At 42.4% G+C, this 27,075-nt stretch overlaps 1 protein-coding gene across 1 annotated transcript; it reads right to left on the bottom strand.

Annotated features, from left to right (window-relative positions):
• Positions 1-8,410: 8,410 nt before the first annotated feature.
• On the bottom strand, positions 8,411-22,295 carry Rpl32l3 (ribosomal protein L32 like 3). The gene is made up of 3 exons (XM_039111127.2): positions 22,044-22,295; positions 10,804-10,923; positions 8,411-9,845 (listed from the first exon to the last, which is right to left on the bottom strand). The coding sequence occupies exon 3, from the start codon at positions 8,852-8,854 to the stop codon at positions 8,471-8,473; it is 384 nt and encodes a 127-aa protein (XP_038967055.1). The 5' UTR covers positions 8,855-9,845; positions 10,804-10,923; positions 22,044-22,295; the 3' UTR covers positions 8,411-8,470.
• Between the last annotated feature and the right edge of the window lie 4,780 nt (positions 22,296-27,075).

Below are 27,075 nucleotides of genomic sequence, written 5' to 3' on the forward strand. Positions count from 1 at the left end.
TAACAGTTGAAATGTAAATAAGAAATAACCAATTTAATAAAGATGGTGAAAAAACAATGACTACATGAAATTCTTAGTCAAATGGCTGGAAATAGAAAATACATCCTGACTGAGGTAACCAAGTCACAAAGGAACACACATTGTATGCACTCACCTATAAATGGTTATTTGCCCTAAAGCATGGAGTACCCAAGAAATAATTCACAGACCATATGAAGCTCAAGAAGATGGAAGAACCAAAAAAAATAATAATAACACAAAAAAACAAAAAAACAAGGCCAAGCAAAGCAATTCAGGAGCAGAGAAAAGCCAGATTGAATCAATCGTAGAGGAGAGGAGCTTGAGCCAAAACAGCTGAGTTGTTCAGCCATCAAGGCCTCATAAAGAACAAGGAAGGGGTGAGCTTATTCAGCAACAAATCTCAGAGGCTGAAAACATTCCGGGCCTAGATTAGATTGGTGGATCTAGAAGCTTCTTGGACTAGGCCTACATTAGCAGACAGAGGCAGAAAGCCTCAACATGACAATTACCACAGGAGAATACATGCCATTGTATGTTGGTAGTATGTAACTTGGGTTTTCTTTCACATCTCACAAATAAAGGATTGCCCTGGGTCTCAGAAGAAACGTGGTACTCTACAGTTCTGAATGTATTGGAACAATTAAAGACTATAATTATTTACTCTTAGTGTTAGAATGAATAGATGTTGAGATGACGAGTCCGTGGGAACCAGAATGGAAAGTCATGGCCTGAATTTTAAATGTCTGCAATAGGTCTGTATGTTTAAACAATGGGTCAGTAGCTGGGGGTGCTTTGGAGGAAGTGTGTGCAAACATTAGGAAGTGGGTGGAGTCTCACTGGAGTAAGTAAAGAGGAAACCGAGTTGTAGCACACTTTCTCTGTGCTCTCTGCCTCCTGGCTCTAATAATGTAATTAGGGGTAGCATGCTACTCCTGTCATGCCTTTCCACCATGATGGACTGTGTCCTATGATGCTGGAAGCCACATAAACTCCTCTTTTCTAAAGAAAGTTGCAATCAAATCGTCATAAAAAAAGAAAACCTGCAGCATTGATTATGTGACTTGGTTGCCCACTTCTGGGTAATATCTGAAGGAAATAGCATTAATATATTAAAGAGATTTGTGCTATGTTGTTAGAGTATTATTTACAACATGACATCTATTCCACTTAGATTCTCATCAATGGATAAATAGCTTAAGAAAAGGTACCATATATGTACAACAGAATATTATTCAGAAAATGACAGCATGCAATTATCAGCAAAAATGTTTAGAGTGGGAGAATATTTACGTTCATTAAATAACTCATTTACAGTATGAGACAAGTACCACACATTCTTTCTCATCTATGACTCTAACATGCATGCGAATGTGAAACAGAGGTTACTAAAATCTGAGAAAGACAGGGAAGAGGGAGCACAGTGAGATGCTGGATAAGAGTTACTAAAGCAGTTAGACAGAAACAATACAGTCAGGTGATCTGAGCACGGAGGGGAGACTCTGTCATTAAAGAGTAGAGTAGAGACTTATTCAAAGATAAGGCAGTGGCAGAGGAGGAAATGTTTATTACTGTGAACTGACCCATATACAACATACAGTGTGTGCGTGTGTGTCTGTGTGTGTGTGTGTGTGTCTGTGTGTGTGTGCATATGTGCATGTGTGCATGTTTAAATACCACACCGAATCTTATAAATATGTATAGTTACTTGATCAAATAATCATGTGAGTCAAAAGTTTGAAAAAAGATGTTTGAGTTAGAAATTTTAACTGCCCTAATTTTCTTGTTACACACTATACAGACAGCAGTGATCACATTGTTCCCTCTAATTTGATAATTACGATGCTAATATAATAGTAATTAAAATTTTTAGAAGGAATGAACAATAAACAGCTTTGATCACTAAATCCTAGATATGCATTGAATTATCACTCTTGAACATATAAAATGTAAATTATCATGTGCCTTTAATATAAGAAACAGAACTTAAAACTTCACATGGAAAATGTCTAAATTAAGGCAAAGCGATGAATGATGTTGAGGAAAATGTTTGGGTCCCCTACAGTTTAATACAGAAAAGATTTTAACACATACAAATAGAGTAGTTTTGCAGAACTTCTCAGAAGCTTATGATTAGTGAAAAGCACATAGGAACAGCTTTCCCAATTAAAATATGAAGGGCTTTTTAAGATGTGAAATTAAATTTATTTTAAAAGTACAGCTTGGATAATATGGCTTGTTTTATAGAAAAATAAAACCATACTGAAAAATAATGAGTACAAATAAATAAGCTTACTATGAGGAAACTGATTAAAGTACGTTCATTTAATTATCATGTGTAATTTTTAGGATATATGTAAGGACCAGCAAAGTGGTTCAGTGGGTAAAGGCACTGACTGCCAAACCTGAATTCAGTCCTTGGCACCCACGTGCTGTAAGGAGAGAACTGACTTCTCCAAGTTGTTCTCTGACATCCATATGTGTTCTCTCTCTCTCTCTCTCTCTCTCTCTCTCTCTCTCTCTCTCTCTCTCACACACACACACACACACACACACACACACACTAAAATAACTAAATGTAATGAAACAATGATAATATGCATATGACCATTATAGAGATGTTCTTATTTTCTTAGAATTTTGGTTTTGAAATCAGTTTCTCAACAGAAATAATTACAGACTGACAAATGTTAACCTACCCACAAATATTTAAGTTTAGTTGTTTGAATGTTTTCACAAGTACCCCAGTTTGATAATACCCCCCTCGATACTGGCTTATTATCCTAGATAGGAAGCAATCCTCCGGCCTGTCTCGGAATGGTACAGCCTAGTTCTACGAAAACTAGTTCTATGCACCCGAAAGTTACAGGCTGTTTATACCCCAGGAGTGAGCTCCTCTCAGAGAGACATTGCTGAGGTGAAGAGGCAAATATTCCAGTTGAGAGTCTAGAGCTGGCATCACCCCATGCCCTCCTAAGATCAGTAGGACAGGATAGATGGGACAGATGGGACACTGCACCAGTCAGGCCTGGAGAGCGGCACAGCTGCTTATTCATTCAGTGACAGTCATTCCAAACAGACGTAAGGGAAGGTAGGCCTGGCTTCTGTCTAAGGAGGAGGGTAAAATGTTCTATAGTGAACTGTAGCAAGCTATAGTGAGCTGTAATGACAGAAAGAAATATTGTGAATGAGAGATCCTTCCACCTATAGTGCATGGCACAGGAAGGGGTCTTACTCTTGACCAGACTGAACTGGGCTGAGGCCTATGGGAAGGGCATTGACTGTGGGGAACTGAGAGAATCGTGCTTAATAAGCAAGATGAGAGCAGGTCTGTGTATGAGTGAGCTGCCTTCTACATTCACCAAAACTCCCCCAAAGCAGCACCAAGCAGGCAGGGTGCTGTGTGAGAAGTTACTCCCAGGGTGTTAATGGAAAGACACAGAGGGATGTGTGTGTCTCTGACCTACACTGCTGAAAGGCCCAGGAGAAAGCCCCATGCACAAGGATCAATAAACACAGTACTATGAACATCCCACAGGCTAGGGCCGGTCAGCCCAGAAGGTGGTGCCATTTGCTGTTAGGTATGTTGTATTAGTCAGGGTTCTCTAGATAAAACAGAACTTGCAGAAAAACAGAACTCTAGAAAGACAGACCGTTAGAATCGTTTGCCGGCTGAAGTCCACGATGGTTAACAATGGGAGGTCCAAGCATCCAGTACTTGTTCAGTGTACAGACTGGGTGTTTCAGCTGGTCATTACTATACACTGGAATCCTGAAGAAGGAGGCTCTAGTGTCAGTGAAGGAGTGGACTAGTCAGAGAGAGCAGGCAGGCAAAGGGTGCAAGCTCCCTTCTTCAGCCTCTGTCATATGGGTTGCCAGCAGAAGGTGAGGTCTAGATTAATGGTGGATCTTCCCACCCCAAAAGATCTGGGTCAAAGATGGATCTTCTCACCTCAAAAGGTCCAGATTAAAAATGGACTTCCCATTTCAAATAATTTAATTAAGAAACTATCCCTCTTGGCCTTCAGTTAATTCCACATATAGTCGTATTGACAACATGGAATAGAAATTACAGGGGGTTTATTTCCTTCTGGAAAAAAAATTCCTCTTTCCTTTGGTACTGCTTCACACATTCAAAGGGTCATCTGGCCTGCCTAGACCTTTAAATATACCCCGTGGCCAAACATTCTTGTAAATGGCTACTGGTGGCTCCCACGGAAAGACCAGTAAAGAAAAGCTGATGTTCAAAGCACATGCATACATTGTTCTTGTCTCCTTTGTCTGAGTGTAATTCAAGAAGCACACTTACCTTTTTACACACAGTTGAAGGACAAACAGACAAAGGACCACACATCCTTATGAAGAGTTTGCCATCTATACATGCTGCCTATAGAAATGCCACAGTCTGTTTGGTATAACAAGTGTCTTGGTTCTGTAGGCAGGAAAGTCCAAAATGAAAGCATTAATGACTTCATGGCTGTTCTGAAATCATTTCTAGATGTGTAGGTAGCTATCTTCTCTTTTATTTTTATTTTTAGATATATTTATTTTATTTTATGTATATTATTGTTTTGCCTGCACATATGTCTGTGAATCACATCCATGTGTGGTGCTCTTGGAAGTAAGAAGAGGGAGTCATATCCCCTGGAACTAGAGTTACATTTTCTTTCTTTCTTTTTTTTATTGCATGTATGTATGTGAGTACACTGTTGCTGTCTTCAGACACACCATAAGATGGCATTGAATCTCATTACAGATGGTTATGAGCCACCATATTGTCCCTGGAAATTGAACTCAGGACCTCTGAAAGAGCAGTCAATGCTCTTAGCTACTGAACCATCTCTCCAGCCCTGCAGTTACATTTTTCATGGCTGAAAGACATCCTGTACCATACTGGGAACTGAACGAGAGTCCTCTGCAGAAGCAATGAGTGTTCCTAACATCTGAGCCTTTTCTGTAGCACCAGATGGCTATCTTCTTGATGTGTCCTCACACCATGTAGAAGGCAAGGGGCTTGAGAGTCTTTTACTAGGGCACTAATTCCATTTACAAGTGCCCCTCCCTCATGTCCTGAATGCCAACAGAAGGCTCTGATTACCTCTTAGCATCTCCACACTGAGTTTTAGGGAGATGTAAACATTCTGTATGTACACATCAATTTCAGGACACTACAACAAACAGCATGATCTAATTTATATCTTAGGAGAATCACTTCCATAGCAACAAGGATAATTGAAGAGGACATTAAAATACATGCTTGATCAGAGGACAAAGTTAGGATTGTAGTGACCCGGCATCACTTGTCTCTGTCAGGGCAGTGAAATATCAATGACAAAAACGATATGAGACGTCAAATAGAAACTAGTGAAAAGTGAGGTGTGGAATATCATGGAAAGAGTGGAGCAAAGGATGATGGGAAAAATTCTAATTGGCCTACAGGGTGGGTAGGCCAATTCTAAGTGGCCTTATAGAAGTGGGTAATAGTAACAGTACAAATTGGATTAATTAGAAGGAAAACGCATGATCTGGGGAGAAATAGACAGAATGAATTTTATCCATCTTCCATCTTCAGATTGGACGTACCCTCCAGACCGTTAGTTGTAAGGAGATAATATTTTAAGGTAATACTTTAAGCAGCAATCAAGATTGCATGACTAAAGGCACACACACACACACACACACACACAGAGAGAGAGAGAGAGAGAGAGAGAGAGAGACAGAGAGAGAGAGAGAGAGAGAGAGAGAGAGAGAGAGAGAGACTATGGAAATGTCAATAAAATCAGTTCCATGTGTCAGCGCCTGTCTGTCCTTTCTCTCAATAAAAGCAATTATATTTTAATGGAGTTATTTGGAAGACGGCCAAGAAGTATGCAACTGGAACCAAAAATACTCTGTACCCATTTGGCCAAGCAGAGCCCTGCCGAGGGCCACCCATTGGCCTAGAAGAGAGCTCGGCTCACGTATGTTCCACATTCGCCATTTTCTGGAGGTCTGGGGAGTGGACCCATCGGGCCTGCTGGAATCATCACATGGGGTTGGAGACATGCAGATGTGGTCTACATTGTTTCTGGTCGGGTCTTTCTTTGCCCCAAGGTTCTTCTCCAGGCCCTGCTGAGGAACATGGTAATAGGGTCTGTCCTTCACTGAGCTATCATTTAAAGCATGAATCTGAGTAATATCAGGGTAATCTTGGGCTCTTGGTATATTAATTAAGGCTCTTTTGGTTGCAAAGCAACCACATAGCCCTGTCCCCTGGGAGGGGGCCAGTTATATGGAATACTAAAATTAAACAACAGAATTGGGTAGAAGTAAGGGTTTCTTTAGGGGATAACAGAAGCTTACAGATAGTTTTCCCTATGAAGTTCTTCAGCCATGTGAGTTGCCTCCTGTTTTCTAGGCTCCAAGAAAGCATTAGCTACTGTGAGCAGCTCTGACTAAGTTGCACTTCTGAGCTAATATATCAACATGGCTTCTAAAGCTGCAAGCTATGGCTAGAGTCTGCTCTGCAGCAAAGGAGAGAGCCTGGGAAGATATCCTGAGGCACTCGGTTGTACTCACACACTCAAGTGTGTGAACAGCTCTTCACTTAGGGCCATGCCATTGGTAACAAAGCTTGATTGTCTCTCAGCATCCAGGCTGGCTTCAAATAGGTTGTGACACTACCAATCCAGGCCACATCTTTGTTCTCAAGACTTTTCTGGGATTCGGGCTAAAGAATCAGACTTTATGTGGCTCAGGTCGTTGGCACAGGCCATTAGCATAGGCCATTCTGTTTTAGATAAGGGAACAGTTTATAGCAACAGGTGGCTACATAGACTCTTCCTCTAGGAAGTGGGTATGAATTGTCCTTTGTGAGATGGGAGTAAATAGATTACAGTGACAGTATTCCACTGATTATGTCCAACCTGGGCCCAGAGGCCACATGGGTAGTTCAGAGTTTGGTCCAAGGCAAAATCATAAAGCTACTTAAAATATTAGACCATTTTTCAACTCTTTAAACTTGATTGGTTATTCTCAGGCATGAATCTTGCAAAGGACAATGTTATATCAGAATGTCAAAAGGTCAAGCTGCACCTGCCGGGGAGCAATGACTGAGGTCTTTGGGTTGAGGTTTTCAAGTCAGGCATGCTCCTAAGGCCAGTCAGAAGTGGTACAGGAGATAGAACCTTATCAGTGAAGTAAACACAGCCATAGCCGTTGGACTTGTGCCGAGCTCACATTCCTAACATTCCTCATAGTGTGCCTGGCTGCTCTCTGAATCACTAACAGGACACCCTACCTGGCTAGCCCTGTTGTTCCCACCCTGTACTCTTAGGTGAGTCTATTCCTCTTACAAGAACCTAGGTTGTAGCCAATGAATCTCCACTAGGTCACACTATTGGACTTAGTGTTTCATGAATCTTCTATATGATAACTGAGTTTTGTCTAGCTATCACTTATTAAAGAGAGATTGTTAAAATATCTCTCTTGCCTACTTTTATGCATTTATTTAACTGGGCCATAAGTTGCATTGACATTCGGTCAAATACTGTTCTAAGTATGTCTAGGAGGGTTGTTTCTGAATAATGATAATATGTTATTTGATAGATTGAATGAAGCTGACCCCCTTCGTTGTTCAGGTGGGCCTCCTCTGATTGACTGTGCATATCTGAACAGAAGCAGAAAGAGGCTGAAGAAGAGGAAACTGTGGGAAACGTAAATACAGTACTCAGGCATAACCTCTCAATAAAAATTCAAGTTAAAAACACTATAAGGAATAAATAAATATCTGGTAGAATTCAACAATGGAAAAAGAAAGAAGAAAATGCCTGGGTGGTTACTGTTCTAAAACGTTGTTCCTGCTTTGGACCAGAGCTCACATTAGTCCCCTGCTTATTGGCTACAGACCATGGGGCTCCTGGGCCTCCTTAATCACTTCAGCCAGTGCTTTACAACATGAGTAAATAACCAAGTGCATGAATGTATGTACAGATATGAGTACATGTGGCCATTACACACACACACACACACACACGCGCGCACACACACACACATGCATGCATACACACAAACACATATACACACACATACACACACACACACGCATGCATGCATGTGCTTGTCTACATGCATGTGCTTCTCTACTTAGGATGGAGTATGTAATCTACAGAGTGTTTAGCTCCAAGCACAGGGCCTTGCAGCGCACTGGGTGACGCCCTCATGACTGTGCTCACAGAGCTGCTACAGCTTGCAGTATTGCAAGACTGGCAGTCCAGGGACTCTCAAACTTTACCCACTCGTGAACACTTTCAGTAAAGAAAAGTTTACATATTCCAGGTATAAAGTTATATAAAATATTTACACAAATCAAAGACTGATAAGAATCATAAGAAAGCTTATCTTAAGATAATTCTTTTTTTTTTTTTGCAGTTTTTGTGGTTTTATTTGAACATATAACAGGCACACAAGCCATCTATTCATTCTCTTCGCTGCGTAGCCTGGCGTTGGGATTAGTGACTCTGATGATGGCTTTTCGGTTCTTAGAGGACACATTGTGAGCAATCTCAGCACAGTAAGATTTGTTGCACATCAGCAGCACTTCCAGCTCCTTGACATCGTGGACCAGAAACTTCCGGAAGCCGCTAGGCAGCATGTGCTTGGTTTTCTTGTTACTCCCGTAACCAATGTTGGGCATCAGGATCTGGCCCTTGAATCTTCTCCGCACCCTGTTGTCGATGCCTCTGGGTTTCCGCCAGTTTCGCTTAATTTTCACATATCGGTCCGACTGGTGCCTGATGAACTTCTTGGTCCTCTTTTTGACGATCTTGGGCTTCACCAGAGGCCGAAGGGCAGCCATGATGCCGCAAAACAGATGGCAGCCACCTCACAGGCAGCGCCGAGGAAGAAGGAGAGAGATAATTCTTTTATATAGAGATCACTTTACCATTTATTAAAGATGGAAGCAAATTTACACACCAGCAAGATAAATGTGCTTTTTACTTTTATACAGGAGTATTCAGTATTAGATGCTGTAGGACTTAGGTTATCTCCAGCTATTTTCAGAGTTTAACATTTTTAACGAGCAGTGCAGAAAACACCATGCTATATGAATTCACTCATAAAATGACAGAAGTATGTTTGGGGCCATTTCAGAAATGGCAGAAAATTCTGTTCATTTTATAAAAACAAATTTATCTAATTTAACCATCTGATAATTATTTATGAAACTGAAGTCAGCAATTCAAACAGCAGTTTCAAAAACCGAGCATTTCAACGCAGCACGGTCCAAAGAAAAAGATTCCAATTAGATACAGGAATGACGGTGGGAAAATTACTTGTCAAAGTCTTTGTTTTTTGCCATTCCTGTTTCTAGAAACGTTGCAACTCACAATATGCAGTCGTCTTGAATCTGAGTCGCGGGAAGGCAACAGTTTGTGGGTTTTCTAGAGTGTTGGAATGCGCGACACAGAGTGAACGAGCTGTGTGCTCAGAACTGAGGCTGCAATGAAGTCATCCAATGCAGTATGGGAGAACACCAACAGGAACATGGAGAAACCATACTTACAGGACAGCCACCGTTCCACTGTGTCCTCACACAGTGGTGTCTTTCTTCATATGGTTGTTGGAGATCTATTCTAAAGCTTTGATTTAATTCGGAATCTGCATGTCCAAAGGCTGAAAGGCCTGGTCCACAATTGGTTTTCGATCCATCAATAAGAATGCCAGAGGCCAATGCATGGGCAAAGGGAGATGGGGCGGGATCCTTAGATTTGCACTGGTGAGGACACCAGAGAGAGGAGAGACAAGAGGACCACCAGGTTTTGGAGGGAGATGGCTCAGATTTAGATCTGCAGAAAGAAAATCATATAAAATGTAGGTGAGAAGGAATGGGGCCCCTGGAAGGGCTGCCCAGAAGTGTCTTGGGGAGCTAAGACTAGGCCCAGAAGGAACAGGGCAGCAAAGAAAGATCATAGATTTAGGGGGTGTTTGTGGGTTTAGGAGTAACAGAGGGAAATCTATGATAGCCAGACGGAGGATTAGAAATACCCAGCCTTTGAGTTAACCAAGGCATTTCAAAAATAAGCTAGTGTGTGTGTGTCTGTGTGTGTGTGTGTTTCATTTGCAGATCCAGATTTCCTGGTGGGGTGGCTAGAAGCACAGGCCCGTGCCCTGTGTGTCTTGAGCACAAAGCAGAGTAGCCCAAATTACCATAATGTCACTAATCCCATCACATAGACCCCTCTGTCACGGCCATCTCTAACTCTAATTACATCCTATCTTGAAACATCATCACATTGAAGGTGAAAGCTTCAACATGGGAGATGGGGAAGAAGTACATTCAGTCAATGCTGCAGGGTTCGCAGCCATGGCCATGGGGACTAAGAAATCACATGGTTTCAGACCATGCAGAAGTCAAATGTGGGTGCCTCCATCAGCTCAGGTATCTGAGGTATCTGAGGTAGTGTAGCATCTGCCAACCCTGTCAGGACTGGGAACATGGACAGCCCTCTGTTGCCTTCAGCTAAGAGCTTGGTACTTATTATTTTGAAATCTAGTTCACTGTCCTCTAAGATCTTGGCAGGAAAGACCATTGTAAAAAGAGGCAAAAGAATGAAGTTCAACATTTTAAACACATTAAAGAAAATAGAAGAAAAAGCTGTAAGAGAATTACTCAATTAAAAATAAATTTGAGAGCCCCTAAGGCCAAGTAGACAGGCTATGCCAGGGATGGTAGGCACAGCAAAGAGTCCATAGCAGTAAATACCTAATGTCATAATTTTAGGGAAAATAAAGTATCAAACCCACCTCATTTTGCAAATGTAACATTATCCAATGGAAATTACAAAAGAAGTTATAAGCTGTGAGGTTTTCACAGTGGTTTCAGGTTACCATCTAGACAATCAAAATCCAGTTGTTATAGCAAACCTGTAACAATTTAGAAACCGTAAACACCATTTACAATGCAGAGAAAATGCAAGACACCAGGACACAGATCATTCAAAACATATGTGCACATCTGTTGGCATATGTGTAAGAATAAATTATTAAACTTGACGGAAGAACAGAAAAAGGACACAAATAAATGGAGAAATCAACCGCATTCTTATCTGAGAAGACAGTCACACGGGTGGCATTTTCTTTGTACAAATTGATAGAAAAATCTAGAGGATTCGAAGGTTAAATCGGAGCAATGGAGTTTTATGCAAATCAAAATGGTGATCCTAAGTTTACAAGAATAACCAAATCAGGCAGCGAGTGGCTCAGTGGGTGAAGGTGGCTGTCACGGAAGTCTAGCATTCTGGGTTCCATCCTCTAAGTCCCCACGGAGGAAGGAGAGAACTCTACAAAATTGTCCTCTCACCTCCATCCACACTATGCTGTGGCACACACACACACACACACACACACACACACACACACCTGAGTGTACCTACCTGTGCAGACACACAGTAATAACGATGATAATAATAATATTTAATAATATCAATCCAATGAAGGGACAAGAAGATTTGCCTTATGAAACATTGCTGACAATGCTGTAATAATTAAAAACATGGCATAGATAATGAGATAAACCATGAGAAAAGATCTTAGAGATGAAACTTTATAAATGTGGGAACCGAAATGTGATGAAAGACATTCGAAGTCAGTAGGAAAAAAAGTTTAATCAGTAAATAACGTTAAGGAAATTGTCTACATGAGAAAAGGATAAGATCAAATCATTTCCCCAAAACACCAAAATGTTTCAGGAGGATTTTAGTCCACAAAGGCAGAAGCAAAACTCATGACTTCAGGGAAGGAAGGGATTTTCTAAAGCACAGAAAGAGCTAAATGAAGCGGTGAGATAGAAGGGCCTACTCAGTAAAAGCCACGTACTTGCAGGGGAGGGCATCCTGCCGATGGAGTGAGAGTTGTACAAGGGTGGTAATGACACCACTTCAAGAGTGCTCTGACCTCAAAAGGGGCACGCGGGGGCTGGGGGATCCTCTTAGCACAGGGGGAATTGTGGACTTTCTGAAGACGAGAGAGGGACAGGCAAGCTCTGTCACCTGATGACCGACAGTCACGACAATCCAGATACATAGACGCGCTCATCTATCCAGCTGCTTTCTGATGTGTAGATCTGATCTATTTCATAATTGAAATAAAATCTGTATATAACATGCGTGTACATGCATATAAAATACATATAAATGTCACTCCAACTCTGCGCTATCCATGTCCCCAGGATGTTCTCTCTTGTCACATTCTGCTTCTGTGCACATACTTAGGAGAAGACACTGCCATGAAGTCTATAGCTCTTTATCATCAGGAGCAGAGCTCCTCCGAGCTTTACAGTGTCTGGTATACCACAGGTGCTTAATAAATGCTTATTGAATGGGTAGTAACAGATTTATGTGCTTCTCGGGATACTGGCTTCTGCTTCAGATGCTTGGCTTTTAAAGCCCTGAGAACTTTCCTGTTGCATCCAATACTCCTGAACCTTGACCCTAAGTGCAGCCAATGTCTATGTGACACGGTGAGTATCTGTGGACTGCACTGACCTTTGCTGAATAAAAAGACTTGATTCATTTGAACCACACGGTATAAAGTCATCTGTGTCCATTCTGCACTACCCCAGGTTTGCCCATTCCCACCACATACATCATCCAGGAAACATAAACTGGGTCCTCTAAAATATTCTTTGCCTCCTAGAAGGGCTTTCCAGGTCGTTCCTTCTTTACACTCTCTCTTATCTGAAATCCACCTTTGTAAAAAAAATGTTTAAACTCAGCTTACCCCCTAAAGGTAATGAACTAGTTCCATACCCAACTCCTCACCCCTTGCTTTCTAGAGACCCTCACCCCCGGAAGCTTCTTCAGCACTTTCTAGATTTGGCTATTCAGGCAGAATCACTTGGCTCGAAGACAAGGTGCTATTTGGATTGATTTTAGTATTGGACCACCTGCCTGGATCTGGCAGCCTGCCTACAAGAAAACTCAGTAACCCAGTCTATCTCGTAGTGCTCACAGGGACACTGAGAAAGCACTTTGAACCAGACTTGGTCACAAAGGACTGGCTTCAAATATAAAAGACTTTTTTTTTAATTTTAAAAAGTCACTTGATGTCCAGAAATAATTCTAGACTGTCCCAGCCTGGTCCCCAGGAACAGGTTCTGCATCTCGAAGGAACAACCTGAAGCCAATCACACAGTAACCACAAAGGCTGTCTGTGCTGAACTCCCAGTCTACGCTAGCCTGTCAGCCTTATGTGAAGCCACCTCTTGGCTCTCTCTTTAGAAATGGACAGCTAATTTTGTTTTCTTCCAGTAGCTGAGACTCAAACACTCCCATCACCTAACACTTAGCATTCATGGCCTGCCTTGCTCCTCTGTGATATCTCACTTACACTCCCTCTGACATTTTATGGGGATTTTAAAGCAGCAGGTGTGTGATATAGAGGCCACTGTCAATCATTTGGTGAGACGTGCTCCACCTTTTCAAATGCCTAATCAGGGCTCTGATGAGTTGCAGCTGGCTGCTAACTAGGCAGGGCTGGAACTTCCAAGGTAAACGACATCACCTCATTTGGGGAAGGGAGAGGATGGAGAGTTGAGAAGCTGGGACCAGTCTTGTGCCTGGAAGTGGTGGGAGTACCTAGCAATTAAGAGGCAGTTGATATAAAATGTTAAGTCTCTCCTTTACACTGTTAATGTCTGCATGGTGTTGAAGACTGAGAAGGCCTCATTCAGAAGAAAGCAGGCTGGACAGTGATTGAGCCCTGTTTAGGTAACCCAAGGGAACTTCCATTCCAGGTCTGGCTAAGGTTCTGGTCTCCTCTCTGGGACATATTCAACAAAGAAGGAGAAACCAAGCCCCTTCAAGTTGGAGTTGTGCTGTGCTGTGCTGTGCTGTGCTGGGCTGGGCTGGGCTGGGCTGGGCTGGGCTGGGCTGGGCTGGGCTGGGCTGGGCTGGGCTGGGCTGGGCTGTGCTGTGCTGTGCTGTGGGGTTACTTCTAAGTCCAGTAACTAAGGACGGTTCATTCAGCTTATGTAGAGCAGCTTGTTTTTCTCAGAGTCTTGGACTGCCATGAAGCAATGTTCATGATGGCTACCAAAGAGCCCACTGGCACTCACATTTAGTTTCCACAGTTAGCATAGATTTATTTGTAGTCATTCCACCAGAACTAGCAGTTTCTGAGAAGCATGTCTGTTTGGTACCAGAGAATTATACCTTACTCCTAATGTAGCTCTGACATTTCCTCACTACTACAGAAATGGCAAGGTATCTCATCTTTAAGATGTCTCAGTCATGAGCCAGAAACATGGCCCAGGAGATAGATGCATGTGAATTCTGTATTGCCTGCTCCTGTGAATTGCTATGACTTGAAGGTGTCCCTTTGAAAATTGATGTAATGGCTAATGTAATGGTATTAAGACAGAAAGCCTTTTAGTGGTGATTAGGCCACAAGGGAATCTTCTTTCATGAATGGACAAAATCCTGTGTAAAATAAGCTTTATGTAATTGTCAGCTCTTGTCCATCTGCCTTCTGCCATGTGAGGAGCAAGAGTCTGTCCTGGGGATACAGCAGCAAGGTACCATCATGAAAGCAGAGAGCAGCCACGATCATCATCTTGATCTCAAACTTACTAGCCTCCGCAGTAATACTCAATTCTAGACATTCTTTCATGGCACATACAGACGCTACGACATAAGCCTTGGGGTCACACACATCATTCAGGCTGGAGAAGGAAAGCGCCATGGTATTATAAAAAAATCTTTCTTAGCTCAAATAATAGTTCAGAGCATAAAAAAACAATTGTGGGGGAGCACAAGAAGAGACACAATATGCCCTCTGGTCACCTCTCTGTAAGACCAGCTCGGAATTCCTGCTATCATTTTTAATTAGTTAATTAATTAACTTTATATACCAATATCAGCCCCCTCTCCTCCCAGTCTCGTCCCCCCATTCCTCCTCCCCTTCTCCTCTGAGAAGGAGGACCCCACTTCCAGATATTTCCCCCCTCCCCAGCACATTAGTCACTGCAGGTCTAGGAGCATCCTCTCTCACTGAGGCCAGGCAAGGCAGCCCAGTTAGGGGGACAGAATCCACAGGCAGACAACAGATTCAGGGACAGACCCTGCTCCAGTTGTTGGGGACCCGCATAAAGACCAAGCTGCACTTCCGCCGTCACCAGTTTTGTGTTCAAGCTCTATGGAGAGAAGACCCATCCCTTTTTAAACACTTGTCCTACCAGGATAAGGATGAGCTCCAAGTGTCCTGTCAGCTCTGAACTTTGCACATTACTTCTCCTCTATTTCCCTAGCAAGCTCAAAGGCATGGCTTTAAATACAAATGGGCCATGTGTGAAATGACACCAGGAATAGCAGGAGAGAAAAGGGGCTCAAGCGGGTCATGTGTCACCAACTCTGCTACTAATGTGGGCAACTGGAGTTTAATCTAGTAAGGAAATCCGGAAAATAGCAGAAAGTAGACCGCCATCAATTCGTTCCTTCCCAAAGGCAGACTCTGGGGGATTTATCCACTCACTGCTCCTCAATGGCTGACAGCTGTTTTCTGAGTTTTAGTCAACTTTCTGAGACCATTGGTTTACCCTGCTGTGACACTGAACAACGTGTTCTTCCAGGTAGAGCCAACCACCTCAGTTTTCTCAGGACTGAAGGGTTCAGTGTAGAACTAACTGCCAACACTTGGACAGTGGCAGGCCCACCATGGTGGGTCCAACGCACCTTCTGCAGTTTCAAGCCTTCCAAGAAGCAGATGCTCGCACACTGATGCTAGTGCCAATGAGTCTGGGTACCGGCCACATCTGCAGGACTGAGCGACCTTGGAGTTTGGATAAACATTTGTCCTCTCTGTGTTTTCCTTCTTGAGCTGATCTCTAACTCCTCCAGTTGTAAAGGTGAGGTAAATAACTCATTGCTTTGGATACCTTGCAGTGCCTGGAAGCAGAAGTCCATTTCTTTCAGTTTTAAAGCCCAAAGGCAACTGAAGAGAAAGTGTGGGTGTGAAGAGAGTGGAGTGGAGGGACAGTGGAAAGGGATATAACAGCAAGGATAAATGTTGGCCATGAAAAGTATCAGTTTATTACCAGGCTGCTGCCCAGTGGTAAAGCCCATAGAGATGGGTTCACAAAAGTAGACTAAATTAGGCCCAGGAGATATCACTCTCTGGAAGTTGACATTATATCAAGGAAAACCTGAAATAACACATTTTTGTTTGGTTGGTTTTTTGTTATTGTTGTTGTTTTCTGAGACAGGTTTTCTCTGTATAGCTCTGGCTGCTTAGAACACACTCTGTAGACCAGACTGACCTCAAACTCAGAGATCCACCTGCCTTTGCCTCCCAAGTCCTGGAATCACAGGCATATGCCACCACTCTACCCAGCAACAAACATTTTTTAAAAGGGCATATTAAGGAGTTTATGGGGGAATTTAATAAAAAGGCTGTGATATAAAGAGAATGAATCTTTGGATCCAGCAGCTTGAAACTTTCTCCAAAAATACCTGAATTAGAACCTACTTAAAAAAAAAAAAGCGGCACATGGGAAGATCTGATGAGATGGCAGTGGACAGAGAAGACACTGACTCTGGCTCATACAAGCCCTGGGATCATTCTACAATCCTGGAACTACTCTACCCCAGAGCAGAAGAAATTAAAGCTACATCCCAAACAGCGCAGTTGATTAGAACCTTGACAAAAATAAACTTGCTTGGGCAGGGGGAAGAGAGAAAAGACAGAGAGGCATAGTTCTGCCTGCCTGAGTGGCAAGGGTGGAAATCACAGGTGAGAGATAGAGAAGGATGCTCTGACAGACATGTGGAAGCTTCTCTGTGCTCAACAGATTGAATGCAGTCTTCTCTAGAGGCTACTCTGGTTGTTTGGATCCCGTGTAAAGGAAATGAAGATCTGAGTAGCAGAAGAACTATTAACTTCCCTACTGAGTGTCTCACCTGGGGCTAAAATAGAATGCACTTCTCCAGGTTTGCATATGCATATGTGTGTGGTATGCATATATGTATGTTTCCGTGTTCACAGGTTTGCCTGGTGTTACATATGTGTGCAAGGCCTGAACTTGACATGAGTTGTCTATCTTGATCAATCCCCACCTTCTATGTTCAGACTGGATCTCCCTGAAGCCAAAACTGATTGCTTCAGTTAGTTGGATAACAACTGCTCCAAGGATTCCCAGGAGGCCATGACAGTCACCCGTTTAATGTGGAATATGGCCATCTGAACGCTGGTCTTTTGCTCTACTTAATGAACTATCTCCCCAGCCCCTGCCTCATCTCTCTTAGATTTCCAACCACCGGATCTCTCTAGATCCCAGGTTTCTTTTTCTCATTTGTTTATGTATCTATTACTTTTTGAGTGCCTACTAGATAAGGTATGTGATTACACCCAAATATGAGCTAGTTCTGTCAGCAAAAGAACTATTAAGACAGTAGAACATAATAATTATTCTAAATGGTAGGTAAAGGGTGAGATTTTGGGTCATGGGAAGTTGATGGGAAAAGACTAGTGGGTCACTCAGTCTTGCATAGGGAAATTTTTCTCTAGATTGGTTCCATAGAACCATCCTCTGGAATGTAAGAGCAGAGGTTGGGAATCTACTTTTAAAATGTGCCCTACGGTATGGGACGATTTGGGGTCCATCACGCCATTCTCAGTTGCAGGAAGAAGCTGTTAAACACCTTACCCCAACCAGCTATGAAAGATGCCCTCTTGCTCTGGCTCCTGCTACCTCCTCAACTTCATCTCCTGCTTGTCCTTCCGAGTCCCAATTTTGAGGCCAACTTAACATTATGTGTCTCCATGAAGCTATTCCATGTATTCTTTCTCTCTTCCTCCATGTTTTCTCTCCTCAGCTAAAATCAACGAACCCCAATCCCTGAAAGAGAGCAGCAGCAGACTGCTTGGATCCTAGCCAGGTGGGATAGCCCAGGGCAAGGAGTAACCCTAGACTCAAGATACAGAGATTGAGTTCTATCTCCTGCACTGGAGGCTTGCAAGCTGGAAGACTTCGTAAGTTTATCAACCTTTCCTCTCTCCAGACCTTAGTATTCTCATCTGTAAAGTAGAAAGAGAGGCTGGCTTCCCAGGCTGGACAGCTGGAGAGTTGAGCTAATGACTGACAAAGGTTTGCAGATTGTGAGGTGACCACTTATGCATGTGTTTGTTTATGCAAACGTAAGGGATTGTCATTAGTATTCAGGGTCTTTTTGGCTGATGTGTTTTTGCAAAAGTTTGGCTAGAAATGTGATTAAGATATGTCCCAGATGAGTAGCTTCTGCCAGGGCAGCTTCATCCAATAGCCACAGAGGGAAAGAATCAGGCTTTGTGATTGTTTCTTACATAGTTGGAGACATTTCAAAGCACCAGATCTTTTCTTTTCTTTTTGAATGTGAATTCCAATTTATTTCCATTTAGCCTATTTCCACCAGTGCCTGAGAACACAATATATTTATGTGTTCAAGGCTAATAGTTTAAAAGGAAAAGATACATATCCTATTTTTTCAACAATGCAAGATTTGCAAAATAAAAAAATTAGATATCAGTGACAATATTGTTTAAGCAGATTTGAAAGAATTGAGGAAGCAATATTTGGTTAAACAGGAAGTATTTCTAGGCTGATAATGAAGTGCAAAGCTTTCTCCTTGACTGGTGGAAAAACAATGTAAATCTAATCAATTAATCAACAACTAAATCTTTAAGGAAAATAAACTAGAAAACAAAAAACAAAAACAAACAAACAAAAAAAAAACCAAACAGAACAACCTAAAACTTTCAAGGTATTTTCCCTGAAGTTTTCTTGGGGAATTTTTTTTTTAAAGAATATTCCCAAATGATGGACACTTGAGAGGGAGCAGGTTGTGATGAATTCACTATGCCATTAGTTAACTTCAAAGGTCCTTGGAGAGAGGCCATGTAGATGGTTTATATGGGCAAACTTAAACATCAAATGTGATGCACAAAACTGAGGTAGGAGTACAGAAGACAGGGCATCCGGATGAATAGAGGGATGAGCCCAGGGAAGTAGAGATGGCAAATGAGGGAAATAGGGTCAGAATTAAGATTCAGGTCAAAGATAAATATCTAACAAAGAAGCTTCCAGAAGGGCAACAGGAAAGATAACAGAAAACCAAGTGAATGTGACAGTTAAGATGAGAGTAAACCAAGACAGAAGACTGGAGTCAAGAGATAAGTTCTACACTAAGTCCAGTACAAGAAGAACCCAAAGATATTTAGTAGATTTAGCACCGTGCATGAGTCTAGCAAACTACAGCAAGAGTTAATTTGGTGGAAGTGTAAAGGTTGATCCAAGTGGCAGTGTGTTGGAAGGGATGGAAAAGGAAAGAAGTAGAGAAATATCAGAGACCATGAGTTGATAAACAGTTTCGCTACTAAGGTAAGGAAAGAAAACTACCAACATATGGGGAAGAATGAGAGACCTTGAGTCCTACATGAGCTGGAAGACACAGAGGCATGCTTGATTGTGAATTAAAGAAATCTAATACACAGGGACAAGGGGAGCACATGTGTGGGGAGGCATTTCCAAGAGAGCCAACGAGCATAGTAGCCAAAGCACAGACCAGGGTCACAGCTATCCCACCTGATGCAGAAACTATACCAAAAATAGGGCACTCTTTCCCAACAAGGCTCCTTCTGGTTCCTCCTCTAGGGCCTCTCGACTTGCCTAAATTTGAGTAGAAGAAAGTAATCTTTAGAAATGTTTCTGGGGCTACAATTTTTAAGGCTCATTTTTATAAATAAAATGTGGATTTGCTTACACAAGGCTTATGTTGTTTGTCCCTGCCCAAGGTATATTCCTCATCTGGGTTCTTTCCTTCAATAAATGTGTAGCCAATGATATTGAGTCTGAACTCCCAAGTTGCCCACAACTATTAATGTAATGTGATGGTTTGCCTTTCGCCCAGCCACATTCCTCTGCATTTCTTAACTGAATAATTTCCCTATAATTATGGTGCTGCCTAATTAGAACCTGTCTGTCTCATCCAAAAAGGGAGAACTTGGCCTTTTAGGTAGCAGTGTCTGAGATCATCTGATGAAAGGCATTTCAGTTCTGAGAGGCTAAGGACGGACTCAGGATGGTAAGGAAGTTCTAGATGCACGCTGACTGCTTAGCAGAATGCTTTGTTCACAAGCAAAAGGGGAAGCTGTTAAAAACAAAGATGGTTTGTTCCATTCAAAAATAATTATTGCACACAAAGTGAAACCAAATACACATAGAAATTCAATTCACAAATGAGTCCTGGACACAAGATCCAAGCCCTGTAGCAATTTAAGAAACCTCAGCTGAATCGAAATAGTCTGCTAACACTCAATTAGCAATATTTTCTCCTGAATAGTAGTAGCTAAAGCTATTGACTATATGTTTAGGTCAAACCTGTAATTATTTTGGCTACCCAGGTAAATTAAAGCAATTCTTGGGGGAAATTATCTGAAACTATGAAACAAGAGATGTAAAATTATTTATATATTTTAACCTAGTAAGTCCTCATAAAGAAATTAATTTACAGCTATCTATGAGCCGGAGAGATTGCTCAGTGGTTAAGAGCATTGAATTTTCTTCCACAGGACCTGGATTCAGTTTATAGAACCCACATGGTAGCTCACAACTCTAGTCCCTGGGGATCTAATGCCATCTGCTAGCATCTGCAGGTACTGGTCATACAAGTGATGCACGTACATACATGCAGGCCAAATACCCATCTATATAATAAAAATAAAAACAAAATAATCTATAATGCAAACGATGCATTTATGCATATTCATATACATACATGCCTTATGCTCAATCAAGTAACCAGTCAATAAATTCCTGAGCAAACATAAACTGGCAAGAACAAAGACAGAATCCTGTGTGTGGCAGAGTTTGGTTTCCACCTTCAGAGTGAATTAGCTATTCTATTTCTGTAACTCGATTCAGTATTGACTCTGAAAATCATGTCTTCCATGATCCTGGAAGTTTTATTCTCAGTCATTAAGGTTTTCCTGAATATATTACAACAATGTCCTGGGATTACTTATGCTGAAGCTTCATGGGACTGTGTGAGGTTGATTTCAGTTATTCCTGACTCCACTTTCACAGTGCCTTGGGGGCTCAGCCTCTTGTCATTGTGTCTATTATCTCTACCCACAGTGGGTAATGATAGGCTAGGAACGTTTTTCTTGGGATCTCAACCTCACCCACAGTCCCTATCAGGAGGGCCTCGCCCCCTTCATGGTTGTCCTACCAAGAGGTAGATCTTAGGTTTTCACTTCCTTTTCTGCTCTTGTTTTCTTCCTGCTCACTTCCCCTGACACTAACGAAGAGAGAACCATGCTATCACCCATGATTTTCTAAGATCCTCTGTATCTCTCCAGACTGTTTCTGCCTCTGCCTTTCGTCCATCTCCACCCACATCTCCACCTCTGCAAAACCAAACTAGAGAGGGGAAAACTAAATACCAAGGGTGGAGGCTCAGTATAAACCCTGTCTAAGCAAATCCACATTTTATTTATAAACGCCTTCTTAGCTTTAGTCATTGTAGATGCCTGTGTTTTTAGCTGAGCCTTGAGCCATCTCCAAGTGGAGAAAATGCCCTACCTCTCTGTATTTGGATAGCAGGTCAGAAATATGAAAAAATTGTATCTCAAAATATCTTTCTAGCTTCAGGCATGAAGATTGTCATGACATAAAAAATGGTAAAGGATTACAAACCACGAACTTATCCAAGAGCAAAAACATGATTGTGCATATTTTTTTCAAACCTTGCCATACTTTAATCTTCATAATAATATTTGATTTAGTATTATACAATCAAAAATATTTGAAGACAAAGCCTCAAGCCATATGTATCACAAAGTCTAAGAGTCATCAGAAAAAAATGAAAATATCTGATATGTTTGGGTGGAGGGATTTAGTGTGAGTTATTTTTATAATAAAGATTGTATAACCGCATTAAAAATAAATTGGCATTAGAGGAGAAAATACTTCCCAGATTTGGAATATGAAATGAAGAAGTCCCTATGGATTTTACCTCAAAGTGTTGTGTCAAGATTCAGTCCAGGAATCCAAAGTTACTCCAACTGCTGCCATTCTTGATGACGTGACATTTCAGAGAGGTTTGCTTTCCTCCGTCTGATCTTCCCTAAGATGTTCAAGCTTCTACCTGTTCCTCCAGTTTCCACCCATAGCTTACAAACTGGAGAAAACTTGGAGGTATTGGTTGAATGAGGCTTCTAAGAGGTGAACAGTGTCTGAGTTCTATTGCCCAACAAAGGGGAAGCCGCACTTGTTGAATCCCTCTGTGCTGTAGGCACCAGGGCGGGGTCTCCATCCTTATCACAGTGGTTGGACTGCATTTGGTTCCATTCTACTAATACAAAATCAGAGTCTCAGGAAGGTCAATTTTTTTTTTCCAGTGTCACTTGGCGCTTGGCAAAATTCAAGCTCCAGTTTAGCAGAGCACAGAGCCTGAGTTATTTTTCCATGGGATTGTGTCATCTGTTGGAGAGATAACCTCTCATGGGCAAGTCCATTCGGTCACCCTGAGATAAAGATTTTAAAAAACAGGAAAGGTTTCATGATTGTTCCAAATTAGTGAAAATGCTAAATATCTCACTGCCCCTAGTGAAAATCAGTGACACCACCATTAGCCAGCTTGCCCCAACTGCCCAACTGCAGGCCAGGATTGCACATGCTCATCAATGGACATGGTCCACAGCAAAGAACACAGGAGCACTCTACACCCTATAAGTCCCCCTTTGAAAATTCATAGTCTACTCAAAGACTCTAGATTCTGAAAGAAAAGAAACTGAAAAGAACTCTTCGTCTTTTTGAATTTAGTGTTTCCAGGACCCAGTAGCAGAAGCCATTTAACGATTGCTTGCTCAAAATCAAATCTGAGTGTAAGGGAGGGGATTCCAAGGAAATCCAAAAGGGACCTAATTTCATTGTTAGGGAGCGTTCTCTGTGAGACACTGGGGACAGCTGTGCCCTGTGGCACTGAGGAGGTGAGTTCTTCCCAGTGAATCAGAATGGCTTTGTGGTGATCAAGGCTCCAGGGTCTGCTTTGGTCCCCCAAACACCTGTAGGATTGAAAATGTCAGGAAACTGGTAGCAATGCCATGGTGTAAGACTGTCAAGAACCTGGAAGGAGTGGGAAGTCACCGAAGGATCTTGAAGCAAAACTCATCAAGGGCAGCTAGAACCTTAAGGAGCAGATATGATCGACAGTGTGGAAGTGGCAGAGGGCAAAGGTTGCTTGTTCTTCCTAATTTCCCCTGGAACTCCAGGGAATATCTGGATCTGTCATCCTGGGCATGGTGGGAAAGAAAAATCAATGCCAAGATGACTTCAGGGAATGAGGATTAGATGAAGGGATTTTGTACAGAGGCACATGGATGGAGAAGGCATCCATCAAGGGTTTCCAAGACAAGTGATGGAAGTAAGAGGGAGAAAGGGCAGTAATGACCAAGCCTAGTGAGAACTTCCACCATAAAGAGATAGTAGCTGAGTGCCAGCAGAGAGACAGGACAGCTGCCCATGATACAGAATCTGAGATGGGCTAAAGAGACAAGGAAAATAACTAGCAAACTGTGGATAGTCATTGTTAGACAGGTAATACCTGTCACTGGGAAAACTGCAAATGCAATAATCACACTGAGAAACTCAACAGCCAGGAAGCTTAGAGTCCTAAAATTTTAAAATATCAGAAACTCATACTTAATCTAAGAAACAAATGCAACTTGCTGAAATTGAGGGCCCCCTTTCCACTTATATAGCCCAAAGAATTTGCCCACACTCACATAAAACATGCTGAATTAATTTGTGTGTGCTACCTTCTTCTCATTCCTTCAGATGCGATACTTAGAAACTATGGCAGCAGGGCTGTTTGCTTAGGCTTTTCTTATGAACAAGCCCTACCCACTACATCTGGAGAAGCCATTATTCCTTAGAAGCAGGGTCTCTACATAGTTACACAGAAAGGCTATCAGCGAACCCCATAGGCCATTCCCTAGAACACACAGGGTTCTGTTGTTCTTGGGGCCTAGGTTCCTCATGTCCTTCTCAAAAGTATGCCTGAAAACCACAGGGATGCCTGAATAATGTCCCAGAATATGGGGAACATGAGCCCCAGGATGCTGACAAACCCAGGTAAATGAATGACTATACTCATATATTTCTAGGGGGTTGGCTTTCCCAAGGAAAAGATGAAAGGTGGTGACAGGATAAGGTAGCCCAAATACTAACTATAGCAGAAGGCTACTACCTCCCAGAGACTGAGAGACCCAGGAAAGAGATACTGTTTCCTGGTTCTAGGGGGGCCAGATACTCAGCAGGCTTGTCCACAAAGAGCTCTGACCAGAGAGAAGGGACTGTCCAGTGGTGGCCAGAACTCTAGAAGATAAACAAGCTCTGCTGGGGATGCTACCTTTATCTTTCCCTTTGCTTCTTCGACTGCCAAGGTCTCCCACTGAGTCAACCTGGTCTGAAGCCAGTTGGCAAAGGATGTTATTAGAAGCCATGTCTTTGCAGCACAGATAGAGTGAGGAAAAAAGAATGGGATGGATGTAAGATCAAACACGCAAATCATACACATCATTCTGGGCAACCTTCACCCACAGCGCATCGGACCAACCCTCGTCAGTATTATCAGTGACCTTCAAGCATCTGGCACCATGGCCAGTCTCCTCTTCAACTCTCAACTGCACTTTTTCCTTGTTAAATATTTTTCTTCACATGGTTTCTGGGACATTTACCATAAACATTTTTTATTCTGATAGCTCTCTTTACAGGTTCCCCGTGTCTCCCCCTGTTCCAGTGTGGAGAGGCACAGGAGTCTTTTCTCCATCACTTCCTATTTTTATCCATCCTTGATCTGTAGGTAATCTCATCCTCAGAAAGCTTCAGTGCCGCCTTATGGGGCTGCCATCACTAGGGTTTTCTCTCCTTCTTATACGCAGTTGCCGAGCAGGAGCTCCAGGTGGAAGCTTGAGTAACTCAGATTAAACATGTGCTAGTTAACTTTTTTCAGCCCTGAGCTTCCCTCCTCTGGTTTTCTGAGTTCAAGTCTCTGATCATCACAGATGTCTAATGTATACATATTCTGATAAGTATCCAGAATAGAATTTCTGTAATCATCATGGAGTATTTCATATTCACTGCATCCAATACACCCTGGCAGGGTTCCCAAGAAGGGTCAGGCTTGCCTTAGTCCCTAAATAAACAGAAGCAAATCCTACCCAGTACCTGACCTCCAGGGAGGAAAAAGTGGGAAAGATAATCACTTGTGCTTATTTATGTTTAAAATAATGGCGTTTACCAAGCTTAAGGATTCTTGACTACAGTTTTTATTTAGTTCAAGTGCTGGCTTGTCTGAGAATGAAGCAATATTTTGGGGTCCTTTCCAGAAGTCAGGAAAGGTAAAATAGTCAGAAAAAGAGGGGACCTCATCAGTAGCTTGTGGACGCTTTCTCTAGAAGGCCTGATACCAGTTTCAGCAAAGGGGATCTCCTCTGCGGGGTGAGCAGATTGCTGCTACACACAGGGCAGTAGTAAAGATTCAGTGACATGATACGTGGGAACCAGGGGCATGGCGCTTAGCTCCAACAAAGGCTTCCATTCATTCCGTGTTCCCTGCTTTCAGCTTTCTCATCTTAGTGTTCATTGATGAAATTTAGACTCCAGGTGAGGGAAACAACCTGCTTTATGTCACCTTGCAAAATTGGCAAGTGCAGAGCTGAGACACAAACACTGGCCACCCAATTGCCCACCCAGTAGCATCTTGATGCATTGTGTCTTTTCCTAGTTTTATTCTCTGGTTCTCAGAGAGTTATAGAATTGTTACACTTCAAGAAATCTTTGTGTCCATCAGTCATTCACCTCATATTATCAACTACAGACTATGTGTGAACTAAGGGATTCTCTCCAGAGTATACAAGGAGACAAAATTTGATAGAAACTTTCTCGACTCCATCTTTATACCCAGTCCAAACCTGCCTCTCCCAACCTCAGCCTTCTTCGTCGTGTCTTCAGTAGACATTTAGAACTTGATTAGGTTGGGGCATTTCTCCTCTATACCACTCTAGGTATTTGAAGAGAGATTTCATCTTTTAGGTTTTCCTTTTCCAATGTTCCCATCTATTTCAAAACAGGGTGTTTGCCATTATCCCAGATTCTATCTTTATATCCACATCCACTGCCCCCTACCAAGTCATTCCTTACATTTCTACCTCACTGTTCCTCCTCCCTCCCTCCTTCCTCCCTCCCTCCTACCTTTCCTCCCTCCCTCCTCCCTCCCTCCTACCTTTCCTCCCTCCCTACACCTCCCTCCCTCCTCTCCTCTCCACACCTGTCCCTCTCTGCCTCTGCCTCTGCCTCTGCCTCTGCCTCTGCCTCTCTCTCTCTCTCTCTCTCTCTCTCTCTCTCTCTCTCTCTCTGTCCTGGCTCTCTGAGACTTTTAGTCACCTTTCAGCAAAAGCTTGGCAATTTCCTCTTAGTCTTAGTTTTCTCTCTCCCTTCTCCACTCATTTTCAAGTCACCATCAAACCTTCTGGTCTAAAATGATTGATTTTTCTAAAATAGAAACCATTTGCGGGTGGTTATCAGTTGAAGCTAACTCCTGCGCTATGAATGGAGGCATGCGTCCACTTCTCCTCCCAGCCCTAAGACTCCCTCTAGGGCAGGCAGTCTCTACGAGTTCCTATCTGCTTCGATCCAGTTGTGTCTGGAAGGCCTTTATTCCCTGGTGTCCTCCATCCCCTCAGGCTCTACACTCTATGTTTTGTCTTCTTCAGAGTTCCCTGAGCCTTGAGGTGAGGAGTTTGATGGAGACATCCCTATTAGGGCTAAGGGCTCTAAAGGCCCTTGCCCTGCACAATATCTGCTTGTCTCTGTATTTGTTCCCATCTGCTGGAAGAGGAAGCTTCTCTAACGGTGGCTGATCAAGACAGTAATCTATGAAAATGGCAGAATGTTTCTAAGAGTCATTTTATTGCTATGTTCCTTTTCTCCAAGGGAATCTCACTGGAGAAATGAATCACTCTTAAGGATAGCCCTATGATGAG

This window comes from Rattus norvegicus, chromosome 5 (assembly GCF_036323735.1).
Source record: "Rattus norvegicus strain BN/NHsdMcwi chromosome 5, GRCr8, whole genome shotgun sequence".
Classification (NCBI taxonomy): domain Eukaryota; kingdom Metazoa; phylum Chordata; class Mammalia; order Rodentia; family Muridae; genus Rattus; species Rattus norvegicus.